Below are 14,999 nucleotides of genomic sequence, written 5' to 3' on the forward strand. Positions count from 1 at the left end.
TATTCTATCAGTCTCTTTTGCTGAACTGCTAAGTTATAGGAACATAAACACACCAGCATTGTCAAGTGATATATATATATATATATGTTTGCATGTCTGTGTTTATTCCCCTGCTATTGCTTGACAATTGATGCTGGTGTGTTTATGTAACTGTAACTTAGCAGTTATGACAGGCTTCTTTCAGTTTCCATCTACCAAACCCACTCACAAGGTTTACCAACCATGTGGTTGGTAAGCTAATTACCACACAGCCATTCCTGCGCTTATATATATACATATATATGTATGACATATGTATATCTATCTATCGATATATATTTGTATATGTATATATATGTATGTGTGTGTGTGTATAGATATCAAGTTAGTGGGGTTTAATACCTCTAAGGGATAATTAAATCCAGAGTTGCTCCTGGCTATTAGCTGGGTAGGTAAGTCTTTTGTAAGGTTGTACGGTAGCCAGTGGTTCGGTTGGTAAACTGGAATTTAGGTCATATAGAAGAAAATATTGTTATTTTATTCATTTGTTATTGTTACTTTATCCATTTCTTCTCCTATATATATACATATACACATATATATATATGTATATATATGTATATATGTATATGTATATATATTTATATATATATCGTTTGCAGAACTCATAAATCTGGAAAGAAGCACACTCTAAGATGTAGAGCAGTATATATTAAAAATGGGGAAGGCTGGTTTATGACACTACCTTATGTTTCCTGTCCATAAAGAGTTTAGCTTTATGGTGTATTGTCTGACCCCAAAACCTGTTGACCTGCGAACTCTTCAAAATATGGAGGGTGAAAAGCCTTGCTACTCAAAGGTAAATAATTGGGAATTATCTCCGTTTGCTATTAGCTACTGACTTCTGGCTGAACCACCATCTTGTGGGCTCCAAAATGTTAGCAGGAACCTCCTAAAATGTAAACATGGCCTGAAGATCTGCATTCTGGAGTTGAGGATGTTCCCTGGTTTGAGTGAGTCCTTTAGGATTCTCATGCATTCAGCTATGCATAACTAGTAACGTTTCGTCCCGTTGATGTAGAGGCCTGAGGTCTCAAGGATTTTCCATGAGATTGCGTATGGTATCCCATTGTCTCCTAGTTGCCAGACATGGCTGGCCAGTGATGTTACGTCTCTCCTTTCAAGAACTTTGGAAGAAGACATGATTGGAAATACACTGCTTGAAAGATTTCCCAGAACATCTGATGTTTCTATGTGGGCGTGTGTTGTTGGTGCTGTACCTATTGGTGTTGTTGCTGTTGCTGTTGTTGTTGCTGCTGCTGTCACCGACATAGTTGTTGGAGCTGTGACTGCTGGTATTGGCATTACTTGAAGTGGTGACATCAGTAATGTTATCACCACTGCTGGTTATAGTTAAGGCACCATTGTTATTGTTGCAGTCCTTGCCAACAGTAGGGGAGTTGCCATTGCTGCCAGAGGTGTCATTAGCTGAGGTTCTGCTGGTGTTTCTGCCAGGGTCACTGTTGCTGCTGTTATAGCTGGTGATGGCACTGGACCTGTTGTTGTTGCACCTATAGGGGTTGTCCGGTCTACTACTGTAGATGTTAGGGAAGCTATTGGTAAGTCTGGTGTTGATAGTGATGCTGCTGTTGTTATTGTTAGTGTTGCTGCCATTGTGGGAACTGCAAATGTTGTCACTGATGCTGTTATTGCTATTGTTGCTAATGCTGTCAGCTGTGGCAATGGTAGTGGTGTTGCTGGCTCTGTTCTTGTGCCTATGGCTGATACTTCTTTATCTTTGAGTTGCAAGGCTTTTCCCCACTCCATATTTTGAAGAGGTCATAGGCCAACAGGTTTTGGGGTCTGATGATATGCCATAAAGCTTAACTCTTTATGGACGGAAAACCTGAGGCAATCCAGAAACGATGCAAGTAACCAACTGTGGAGACCCTTGTTGTGGGACATGCAAATTAATTGAGTGAGGGACAACCAAAAGATGCAAGAATAGGAAGGAATTAAAAGTGAATGCAAACATGAATTGCAAACAAAAACCCTCATCTACTGCATCACATGCTCACAATTCAATGAAGACTACATTGAAGAGACAGGTAAGAAACTGACCAGCTGTGTAAATGTGCATAAACAACAAATTAAGGCATTCAGATACTACTGAGCAACTCCAAAAATATACACGGATTGTAGGCAAGCAACTGAAAAAACATTAAAAAGACTTCACATTAATTGTGAATTGGGTCCAATCTCTAGATTAAAGCCATAAAAACAGGCTTTTTTTTCTTCGTCAACATAATACACGAAAAATATAAATACAAATAATTATACATACTTGTATAAAACAAATTCACACGTCCACATACAAATATTTGCACATATAGATCAAAGATAAGCAACAGAGAGTGACAGAATAGTACACCCATAAGACATGTTATCTATGGATAAACACCTCAGCTACTTTAGCTTTCTATGACGTATCTGGATTTGGTATGATACACAGGTTTATATCATCATCATCATCATATAACATTTGTTGTCCATGCTGGCATGGGTTGGATGGATTGACCAAAACAGGTAAGTTGAGGAGTTGCACCAGACTCCAATTGCCTGTTTTGACATGGCTTGTATCATTGGATGCTCCTCCTAATATATATATATATATATCTACACACACACACACACAAACATATATATGTATGTATTTGTGTGTATATGTATATATATATATACACATACATATATATATATATATATATATATGCCATTATGAAAGGTTGCTGAATAAAGAAAATGAATGGGATAAAGAGAGTCTGCCGAATGTCGACCCAACAAAGGGACCAGCTATCCGAGTTGACAGTTCTTTGGTAGTTAAGGCAATTAGAAGTATGAAGACAGGGAAAGCCCCTGGCCCATCAGGAATTACTGCAGAGATGCTCAAAATATCTGGCAGTGTTGGCTATAGCCTAGTCACCTGTATAGTTAACCAGGTGTTACACGAAGGAGTCATACCCAATGACTGGTGTAGCAGCATAATAGTCAACTGCTACAAAGGTAAAGGTGATGCTTTAGATACAAATAATGACAGAGGTATTAAGCTGCTGGATCAGGTAATGAAGGTCACAGAGGGTCATAGCCCAACTAAATAGGGAGAGAGTCAGTTTGGATGAGAAGTAGTTTGGTTTCGTGCCAGGGAAAAGCACCACTGATGCTATATTTCTGGTAAGACAGCTGCAGGAGAAATACCTAACCAAAGATAAGCCCCTGTACATCGCTTTCATTGACATGGAGAAAACCTTTGACAGGGTCCCCCGATCACTTATCTGGTGGTCAGTGAGGAAACTAGGGATAGATGAATGGTTAGTGAGAGCTGTGCAAGTCATGTACAGGGACGCTGTAAGTAAGGTTAGGGTTGGCAACGAGTACCATGAAGAATTCCGGGTAGAGGTAGGGGTCCACCAAGCTTCAGTCCTCAGCCCCCTCCTATTTATCATAGTCCTCCAGGCAATAACGGAGGAATTCAAGACAGGATGCCCCTGGTAGCTCCTCTATGCTGATGACCTTGCTCTAATTGCTGAGTCACTATCAGAACTAGAGGAGAAGTTTCAAGTGTGGAAACAAGGATTAGAATCAAAGGGCCTTAGAGCAACGTAGCTAAAACCAAAGTCCTAATAAGCAGGAAGGCAGGCAAACCACAAATCCCTTCTGGTAGATGGCCCTGCTCGATCTGTAGTAGAGGTGTAGGTAGAAACTCTATAAGATGTACCCAGTGTAAGCTATGGACACATAAGAGGTGCAGCAATATGAAAGGAAGGCTAACTGGGAAGATAGCTTTTGTATGTGGCAGATGCTCGGGTGCAATAAACACTGACAACGTGCAGAGAACAACTTCTGCCACATTCCAGGGAGAAAAACTAGAAGTAGTTGATAGCTTCCATTACCTAGGTGACCAAGTCAGTAGTGGGGGAGGGTGCGCTGAAAGTGTAGCTGCTAGAATAAGAATAGCTTGGGCAAAGTTCAGAGAGCTCTTACCCCTGCTGGTGATAAAGGGCCTCTTGCTCAGAGTAAAAGGTAGACTGCATGACGCATGTGTATGAACAGCCATGCTACATGGCAGTGAAACATGGGCTGTGACTGCTGAGGACATGTGTAAGCTCACAAGGAATGAAGCCAATATGATCCGATGGATGTGTGATGTCAGTGTGCATACTCGACAGTGTAAGTACCTTGAGAGAAAAGTTGGACATCAGATGTGGTGTGCAAGAGAGACAACTGCACTGATATGGTCATGTAGCGAGAATGGATGAGGATAGCTGTGTGAAAAAGTTCCACACCCTAGCAGTTGAGGGAACCTGTGGAAGAGGTAGACCTGGGATGAAGTAGTGAAGCATGACCTTCGAACTTTAGGCCTCACCAAGGAAATCACTATTGACCGAGACCTTTGGAAAGCCAAATGAGACCATAACCTCGTTTGTCTGTACCAGGGGTGTAACCAGCCGACTTGTGCGTACCTTTTCCTTCTCTGAACACTAATCTCTGCTTGCGAAAACCTGTTGAGGCAAGTGAAATCGAAACTGAAATCAAAATCAAAGTGAAATTCGATGACGTGCACGAGCGTGATCGTTGCCAGCCTTGCTTTACTGGCACTTGTGCCCCGTGCTAGTAGGGTGCTAAGAGCACCATCTGAGCATGATCGTTGCCAGAGTGGCTAACTGGCTTCCGTGCCAGTGGCATGTAGGAGGCACCATTCGAGCAGGATCGTTACCAGCATTGCCTTACTGGCACCTGTGCCATTGGCATGTGTAAAGAATTCGAGCGAGGTCGTTGCCAGTACCGCCTGACTGGCCCCTGTACCGGTGGTATGTAAAAGCACCCATTACACTCTTGGAGTGGTTGGCGTTAGGAAGGGCATCCAGCTGCAGAAACTCTGCCAGATCAAGACTGGAGCTTGGTGCAGCCATCTGGTTCGCCAGCCCACAGTCAAAATCATCCAACCCCTGCTAGCATGGAAAGCAGGCATTAAATGACAACGATGATAATATATATATATATATATATATGTATGTATACATGATGAGCTTCTTTCAGTTTCCATCTACCAAAATCCACTCACAGGGCTTTGGTTGGTCCAGATAGTAGAAGATATTTGCCCAAGGGCCCACATAGTGGGACTGAACCCAGGACCTTATGGCTGGAAATCAAAACTTCTTACAACACAGTCATGTGTGTATGTGACTGAATTTATGAACATATATATGTAAGTGTAAGTATGTGTGCATGCATGTACATATCTGTGAGTTTATGTACATGCGTGTGTGAGTGCATTTTGTATTTATCATTGGCCACTTGTCAACTGGTGTTGGTTTGTTTGCATTCCCATAACTTAGCAGCTTGCCAAAGTTACACTCATAGAATAAAATGTATCAGATTCAAAATAAATATTAGGATTGATTTCATTGACTAAATGCTTCACAATACTGCTCCAGTCTGACCACCACTGTCCAATGACAGAAGCCATGCAGAAGATCACACACATGCACATATTTATACATGTGTGTGTGTGTATGTATATATATATATATATATATATATATATATATATACAAGATATGTATGTGTTTGTGTATGGCCCCAAAGTACAAAAGAAAACAAAGACAAGGTGAAACAACTACAAACAGGGCACGCACACACACACATATATGCATATATATGTATATATCTATATTCATGTCTGTATATATACATATATATGTGTATGCATATACATATTAACATACTCATACATACACACACACATACATACATACACACACATATATATATGTGTGTGTGTATGTATGTATATGTCTGTTTTGGACTGAATATATAATTCAACAGCTGTTTAATTTCAAGAGGTATGTATTTCAAAATAGACATCTTTATTCATAAATACATGTGTGTATATATATGTGTGTGTGTGTGTGTTTACATAAATCCAAAAGTATGTGAAAGGCTGGGAGTAAGTGGGTGTGGGCGTGAATAATGACACAGCAGATGTTTTAAAGCATACAAATTTATTTATTGATCAAATGGTGTGTATTTGTGTGTGTGTCTGTGTGAGAGAGAGAGGGAGAGGCTATATGGGTACATGCAGGCATGCATACATGTGTACCCACTCACATGCATGTATGCACACACGAACACACAGATACACATACATAGATATAGGCATAGATACACACGCACACACACACATACACATCAAAACAGGAAAATGGAGAAATTTTTAGTATTATTTATTCACCATTGCATGCGTTTCATTTGCTAATAGGAGTTAAAAAATTGTACATGGAGTAGAAAACATGTAAGATATCCCCAATTAAAAATTCTTCTCCACCTGAAAAATTTCTAATAGGAGATATCTTACATCTTTTCTACTATCTCTACAATTTTGTAATTCCTATTATTAAATGAAACATGTGTAATGCTGAGGAAATAATACAAATAAATTTTGCCAATCTCCTGTTTTGATATCATTGCTCTACAGAAAATATTTTCCAGTATTTTCAACTGTTATGCAAATCTCACACAAATATAGCATCTATATACAAGGCTTTGGTTGGTCTGAACCTGGAACCATGTGGTTGGGAAGCAAGCTTCTTACTATGCATACAAATGTATACACACACGTGTGTGTGTGTGTATGTTATGATTTTGATAGAATAGAAAATTGGAATGTTTTCAATGCTGCCCTCAACTTTTCACATAGAATTTTCACATGCAAGAGCATTAAAACAGAGAACAGAGTAGTATCAAAACAATTGCTACTGGTAATTAAAGATGGGCTAATTGCTTTCTTTGTCTTCTAGCTTCAATTATGTATATAATCCATATGCACATGTATATATATATATATATGTTTATATATATATATATGTATAAATGTGTGTGTGTGTATACTATATATACAAGTATATATATATACACAGACAAGAGGTGTTCATTAAAGATTTCCTCTGACCTACTTCCCAAGGACTGGGATGCACAAAACTTGACATAATCATTAGTCCTTCCCTACATAACCACCACTAATGGTGACACATTTCTCCCATTGCTTTATGCAGCTGTGAAAACCTAGTTAGTGAATAGTTATACGGTGATCCTCCGCTTTATGGATGGAGTCATCATCAATGGAGGAATGTGGTTGTCCAGGAATAGGATCGGTTTCTACCTGTCTGACTACATTCGAACTGGCGATGCCATTGCTTGACCACGTTGTATGATGGTGCATCATCACCATAAACTTCTTTCATCTCATTAAAAGTCTCTTTTGGTGTACAACCATTCAAGCATAAGAACCTGATCAGTGATCTGCATTCAACTGCCTCCATTATAACACCTTAATCCACGTCAGCAGCCGTAAAAGACAAATGAATACTAGTGGAAAGCTGCAATTTACAATGTAACATAGAAACATGTATGAATATACCTGTACAAGTTCTGTTTCCTGCAATAACCAGAAGGTGGACAGAGGAAATCTTTAATGAACACACCTCATGTGTGTGTGTGTATATATATATGTATATATATATATATATATATATATATATATAATTAGAAATATTTGTCTCTTTTTATAGAAGCAAAAGGGTTCATAGGACTGCAAAAGTGCTCAAGAGTAAATGAGACAAAGATAAAGAAACATTAGTTATAGAACAAACATTAAATTTGAGTCAACGACTTTATATATAACACCATACCTCAAACATTTAATCACATATAAATATCACCATGGTTCTTAAACTCATAAAAAAATTAAAAAATACATATACATAAAAACACAGAAGATAAAAATATATATTCAAATAAAATACAAATAGAACGGCCTATCAAAAAGGTAAATATAAACGACTAAAAATTCATAAACTAGCAAAACTAATAGACAAAGATAAAGTAAATGTCCAATGACTAAAAAAGTTTATCTTACGATTAAAAATATTTGAAAAAAGTCTTTTTACTTCCCTCACACAAGTATTTCCAAAAGTTCATGAATAAACAGATTTTCACAGGTCAAATTCACACACATCAATGGCCATTTCGGGAGCTCACTATCACAGTTCAATTACACTAAAGTGCATCACGGCAATGACTCCTTCATCAGGAAACATGCACAGAGCAAAATTTTCCATTATGGTGAATTTCTTCTAGAAATCTCCAGTAGTAGGTTTGTCCTTCCTGTCAATTGCTTTAATAAGTTTGAAAGTTCTTCCCATATAATATGACTGAAGTTAGCTGTCACCCTGTCATCCATCAACAGGAGCAAAGAAGCTATTATCAGAAAGGTCATCTAAGTTCATTAGATTGGCTCTGTGTATTGTCTTAAAAGAAGCAATGCTTTGTTGGAAATATGTCTGACACTGTACGCTTCTATGTAACCCATTCTTGGAAAAGGCTCTGAGTCATCTATGCTTTCTTATTTGAATATCAAATGAGAGGTAAATTAAACTTTGTGTGATCCTTGAAATCCCTCAAATTTGGAGTGATACACCAATAGAGGCTTTCCTCTTACATCACTAGTGGCATTTCCTCCCAAAAGAAGTTTCAGATAATTTTTAGAAGCTTTAAATCCTGGTGTTGATTTTCATTTTCAAAAAATAAAAGTTATAGCAGGCTTGCACTTCTAAAAAATTGCAGTTTCAACATTGTATAATTGCACTGGTGCGTAACTCCCTTCAACAATCATTTTCTTTAACTGCTCAGGATAATTAGTAGCAGCTGCTGTATCAACGCTCGCAGTTTCAACAGTCATTTTTATGTTGTGCAAATTCATGTGCTTCTTAAAACTTTCAAACCAGGCTTTAAAAGAAGTTTCACCTTCCTTTTCTGCAAATCATCGTATGAACTTTTGGCTCCTTTTTGATTTACCATCATGTTTATCGGCTCATTTCACTGATTCTGAACCTGGATCAATACACTCAGGAGTTACTCCATTTTAAGCATTACATTAAATGTATGGAAAAATAAGATCCAGGCAGTTAACAGACTGGTTTCTGAAGCACTTGACATAATTTTCTCTCTGTTGTCCCACAGTAGACATTATAAGATTTAATGTTTCGACAATATAACTGAGTTTTACTTCTGCTTCAAATCTTTTTGCGACATCAAGTTTAATATCTTGTGCAATCCTTTGCGGTTCCATTTTGCACAACCGCCTTCAGTTCCCACTCGACAGCTTCTTTCCAGACATCTTAGATTGAAGGCAAATCCAACAGCAGCAGCAATTAATTATCCACAACAAATATATAGTAAAACAATTGGTCCAGGAATTATCTGTTTTGTGAGAGTGGAAAATTGTTTTCTTATAGATGTAACAATGAAAATGAGATGAAAAGGTGAAGGACTGAGAAAGAGAAAGTACTATACAACAACAGTTAGGCGAAAGATCACAAAGTTTTATAGGCAATTTGTCCATCCTGACTTTAAACATAACACACACACACACACACATACTCAAATACTCATACACATACAGACACTCATACACAAACACACACATTCATACACACATACTCAAGCACACATAGACACATACGCTCATGCACCAAATGGATTCAAAAGTTGGCGGATTGATAATGATGATGATGTGGGTTGCACTGTCTTAGATGTTAGCGATGGTGGTCTGGTATTGTTGATGGTGTAGTAGTCATATTGTTCTTGCTAATTGTATTGTTGTGGCTGTTTAGTCTCAAGGCAATCCTCATAGACCTAAAATCAAAAACATTTTATTGATCTTTTAAAATATACTAGGATATCACATTATATGTATTTAATTGAAATAGATTCGCTTATCTTCCTCTTACTACATATACATTACTGTTGCTGTAGGTGGCTGTGTTTGCGTTGATGATAGAAGCACACATACATATATAAACATTCATGTGTGTGTATGTATGTATATGTGTATATACACACACACAGACACACATGCACATACACTCTCTCTCACATACATCCAATGAATACATACATGCATACTTATTCATTTTGAAGGATGTTTCTATCTTACATGTTTATATATATGTGTGTATATATATATATAAATATATATTTATGTATATGTATATATATATATTTAAATATAAATTATTTATATACGTGTGTGTGTATATACTTGTATGTGTATGTATGAGTGTGTATATATGTACACAGGTTGTCTGTATGTACTTATGTGTGTCATCATCATCATCATCATCATTTCATCATCATCATCACCATTTAACATCTGTTGTCCATGCTGGCATGGATTGGATGGATATACATATATCATTATCATCATCATCATTATCATTATCATCATCATTTAACGTCCATACTGGCATGGGTTGGACAGTTTGACCTGAGCTGGGAAGCTGGGGGTGGGAGGAGGCCGCACCAGACTCTGGTCTGTTTTGGTGATGTTTCTACAGCTGGATGCCTTTCCTATTGCTAACCACTCTGCATAATAGTTGTAAATGAGTTTCACTGTCACACAAGTGCTGTTCTTCATTTTGAATATTCCATGAAAACATGTCCAGGCAATGGAGAAATATTAAATCACTTGGAAACAGGTGAGGGCTGGTTTAGGTTGGTGACAATAGGGGCATCCAGCCATAGAAAATCTGCCTCAGTGAATTCTTTTCCTTTTATGCTAACATGGCAAAGTGGATGTGAAAACAATGACAGCAAGAACGATAATGATAAAAGGTCAAATTATTACCATGGGTTCTATTGATATAGAATCAGTTAGAACAGGGGACAGGTTACTTTATCACAGGATGGCAGTGTAAACAAAATGAATGCAAAACTTCCACTTTATTAAATACATCATCAATCGTTATCATCATTTAAATCTGTTTTCCATACTGGCATGGCTTGACAGGAACTGGCAAGGCCAGGGGCCACACCAGTTCCCTTAGTCTGTTTTGGCTTGGTTTCTACAGCTGGATACCTTTCCAAATGCCAACCACTCCACAGAGTGTACTGGGTGCTTTTTATGTAGCACCATCATCAGTGCTTTTTATGTGACACCAGCACCCACACTAATGCTCTTCATGCAGCACCTTGGTTTTAGGATTTTAATACTGTTGTGCTTGGTGGGTCTTCTCAAGTACAGCAATGTGCCACGTATCTCAGTCCTCTGTTACCTCCTTAATCTTCAGCATTTTGAGATTAGCTTTCAGGTTCAGGGTTTTCAGACTGGTCTTCGTTTTGAGATATGTTTATCATGTTTACCACAACTGTGGGTTCATGTATCATTGACAACCTTTCACTTTTTCCACCCAAGGGGCTTTTTACCCCCAATATTTACGTGTGATTTCAGGTAGTTTCACCTATTTTGAGTTCCATCATCTATACATATAAAATTCTTTGTCTCTTTGCCTGTCTGTTACCTATGCATTCTCAAACAGCTCAACCAAATCAATTCAAATTTTACAAGGTAATAGTATCAGACCCCATGCATGTCAACATATAATTTTTTTTCATTTGGATTAAAACAATATAATATTGGTACTGGTTCGATATTACATGTCAAAAGTGAAAGAATAAGATCTATATTGTAATGTGATATAATATTGTTTCACTTTTAATTCTTATGTGATAACACTAAGATCATCTTATTTCTATTATATTTGAAATAAAGGAATAATTTATATCCTAATGTGAACAACATTATACATCAGCAACTTTCCATCTTCACAGCCTCAACAGCAGAATGGTGTGTCAGTGTATCTGACAAAGGTGAAACTCTTGACAAAAAACAATGGGGTGTCAGGACCAGGGTATATAATGATACACATTTACCACTGAATTACCAGTTAATGATTATCGAAGCAGTTGCAAAGTTGCAGGGTATTTACAATTACATATTTACCCTTAAATTAACATTTAATACATGTGCTTAATATATATATATTAAGAAATTTATTTATAATCATTATTGTGACATTTACTGTAAAATTAGCAGTTCATACATGTACTTCTATTTGGTTAATTTACTTAGATTTGGTTAATTTACACTGCATACAAAATATAGATATACTACATACATAAAATTGCTTAAAAAATAGCAATTAATATATAATTTTCTCTATGTTATTAATTTTTTGTTGACAATATTGAAAAAAATATGCCACCAAAGAAAAGACGTAATCTCGCCAGAAACAACTATAAAGCAAGGAGGATTGTAGAAAACCAAAAGCAAGAGTCTTAAGAGAGAAGGGAGATGAGACTTTCTCAATATCATAAAAAGTATGTCGTAGAATGTGAAATGGAGTCTCTAGACAGAAGCAAGATGAGACTTTCTCAAGATCAGCAAAGGGATGCTGCAACACATCAAATGGAGTCTCCAGAGAGAAGGGAGATGAGACTTTCCCAAGATTAGCCAAGGCATGTTACAGCACTTAATGCTGGATCATTAAAACAATGTTTTAATGATTAGACAGAGGTCCAATAGAATAGCTCTCAGAAACAGAACACATACAAATTTGTTCTTCACAGCTCTTGTAGCTGCTTTCAGATATGATCCATCCTATTCTTATAAAAACGATAATTCCATCCAAATTGGTGTGCTAAACTCAAATTGTCATTTCAGCATAGTTTTAAAATTTCCAAATGACACTAATGGTATGTGCTGCTCAAGTGTTAAGGTAAGATTGCCAGTACTACCAGCTCCTCCTTAACCTCTCATGGAACTTCTGGATGGCTCTACCATCCAGTCAAAGAATTTTCTGAACAATATCAGACAATATAACCCTGCATTTCAGATGACATTATTTGGTGCATCTAAGGATATAGTTGAACATGGGTTTATGCTGACAAAGTTCAAGGACAAGTCTATCACCTCATTGGTTCCCTGTTACCCACAAATGAACAACCAAAGTTCCTCCAAATTTACTTTATGAGTGATGTAGGACAACAAACCCGAAGGTGTCAAAACTTCAGGTGATGGGTTGTGTTAGATGCAGTATTGACCTCTGCAAGGGAGAGTATATCCACTGACAGCTTTTTGTGTATTCACCCACCACATACCCCCACCCCCAATTTTCCATGACAGTTTTGGGCCTGGAATCTTCCAAAGAGACTCATGACATGTCACTTAGTTGAATTAGCAAACCATTTACTCCACAAATGATTTGTCATCAATGCTGCACTTTTCTGTATCACTGTATGTTTCAGCATAACAGTAGTATATATATATATATATATAAACTATGCCATTTTAATAGTGAGTAATCCTGAGTATCCTAGGGTGATATAATATTGTTTCGCTTTTAATTCTTATGTGATAACACTAAGATCATCTTATTTCTATTATATTTGAAATAAAGGAATAATTTATATCCTAATGTGAACAACATTATACATCAGCAACTTTCCATCTTTACAGCCTCGACAGCAGAATGGTGTGTCAGTGTATGTGTGTTGACTGACATAACAAACAGCTGGAGGTGAAACTCTTGACAAAAAACAATGGGGTGTCAGGACCAGGGTATATAAAAATACACATTTACTATTTAATTACCAGTTAATAATTATCGCAGCAGTTACAAAGTTGCACGGTACTTACAATTACATATTTACCCTTAAATTAACATTTAATACATGTGCTTAATATATATATATTAAGAAATTTATCTACAATAATTATTGTGGCATTTACTGTTAAATTAGCAGTTCATACATGTGCTTCTATTTGGTTCATTTATACTGTATACAAATATAAAGACATACTGCATACAACTGCTTACAAAAATAGAGATTACTGTATAATTTCTTCTATGTTCATAACTTTTTGTTGACAATATTGAAAAAAAAATATGCCACCAAAGACACAAATATAAAGCAAAGAGGATTGTAGAAAACCAAAGGTGAAAATCTCAGGAGAGAAGAGAGATGAGACTTTCCACAGATCAGTAAATGCATGATGCAGCATGTCAAATGGAGTCTCAAAACAGAAGCAAGATGAGTGTTTCCATAGATCAACAAATGCATGCCGCAGAATGTCAAATGGAGTCTCGAGAGGAAAGTGAGATGAGATTTTCCCAAGATTAGCAAATGCATGCTGCAGTATGTCAAATGGAGTCTCAATACAGAACGGAGATGAGACTTTCTCAAGATCAGCAAAGGGATGCTGCAACACATCAAATGGAGTCTGTAGAGAAAAGGGAGATGAGACTTTCCCAAGATTAGCCAAGGCATGTTACAGCACTTAATGCTGGATCATTAAAACAATGTTTTAATGATTACTCTTTACTCTTTTACTTGTTTCAGTCATTTTGACTGCAGCCATGCTGGAGCACCGCCTTTAGTCGATCAAATCGACCCCGGACTTATTCTTTGTAAGCCCAGTGCTTATTCTATCGGTCTCTTTTGCCGAACCGCTAAGTGACGGGGACGTGAACACACCAGCATCGGTTGTCAAGCAATGCTAGGGGGACAAACACAGACAAACAAACACACACACACACACATATATATATATACATATATACGACAGGCTTCTTTCAGTTTCCGTCTACCAAATCCACTCACAAGGCATTGGTCGGCCCGGGGCTATAGCAGAAGACACTTGCCCAAGATGCCACGCAGTGGGACTGAACCCAGAACCATGTGGTTGGTTAGCAAGCTACTTACCACACAGCCACTCCTGCGCCTATAGATTAGACAGAGGTCCAATAGGATAACTCTCAGAAACAGAACGTGTACAAGTTCCCCTCATAATTGTCTTACAATGCGGATTTCAAATTTGGCCAGCAATTTTGGGGAGGAGTAAGTAGATTACATCAACCCCAGTACTCAACTAGTACTTATTTTATTGACTCCAAAAAGATGAAAAGTTAGGTCAACTTTGGTGGAATTTGAACTCAGACTGTAAGGACGAACAAAATGCCACTAAGCATTTTGCCTGGTGTGATAACGGTTCTGCCATCTCACAGTCTTAATTATTATAATGATGAACTCTCCCAATCAATATAAATGTATATGTCACGACC

The 14,999-nt window shown here is 37.4% G+C and overlaps 1 protein-coding gene across 1 annotated transcript in view; it reads right to left on the minus strand.

The window, feature by feature from the left end:
- Positions 1-1,159: 1,159 nt before the first annotated feature.
- LOC118768484 (putative uncharacterized protein DDB_G0291812) overlaps positions 1,160-14,999 on the minus strand; it is a 49,003-nt gene continuing 35,163 nt past the window's right edge. The window contains exons 6-7 of the mRNA XM_036515101.1: positions 2,101-2,189; positions 1,160-1,713 (exon numbers count right to left, since the gene is read on the minus strand). Coding sequence (XP_036370994.1) covers positions 1,160-1,713; positions 2,101-2,189 — 643 coding nt within the window. The remainder of the gene's footprint in view (positions 1,714-2,100; positions 2,190-14,999) is intronic.

The sequence above is a fragment of the Octopus sinensis genome, linkage group LG30, assembly GCF_006345805.1.
Source record: "Octopus sinensis linkage group LG30, ASM634580v1, whole genome shotgun sequence".
NCBI classification, from domain to species: domain Eukaryota; kingdom Metazoa; phylum Mollusca; class Cephalopoda; order Octopoda; family Octopodidae; genus Octopus; species Octopus sinensis.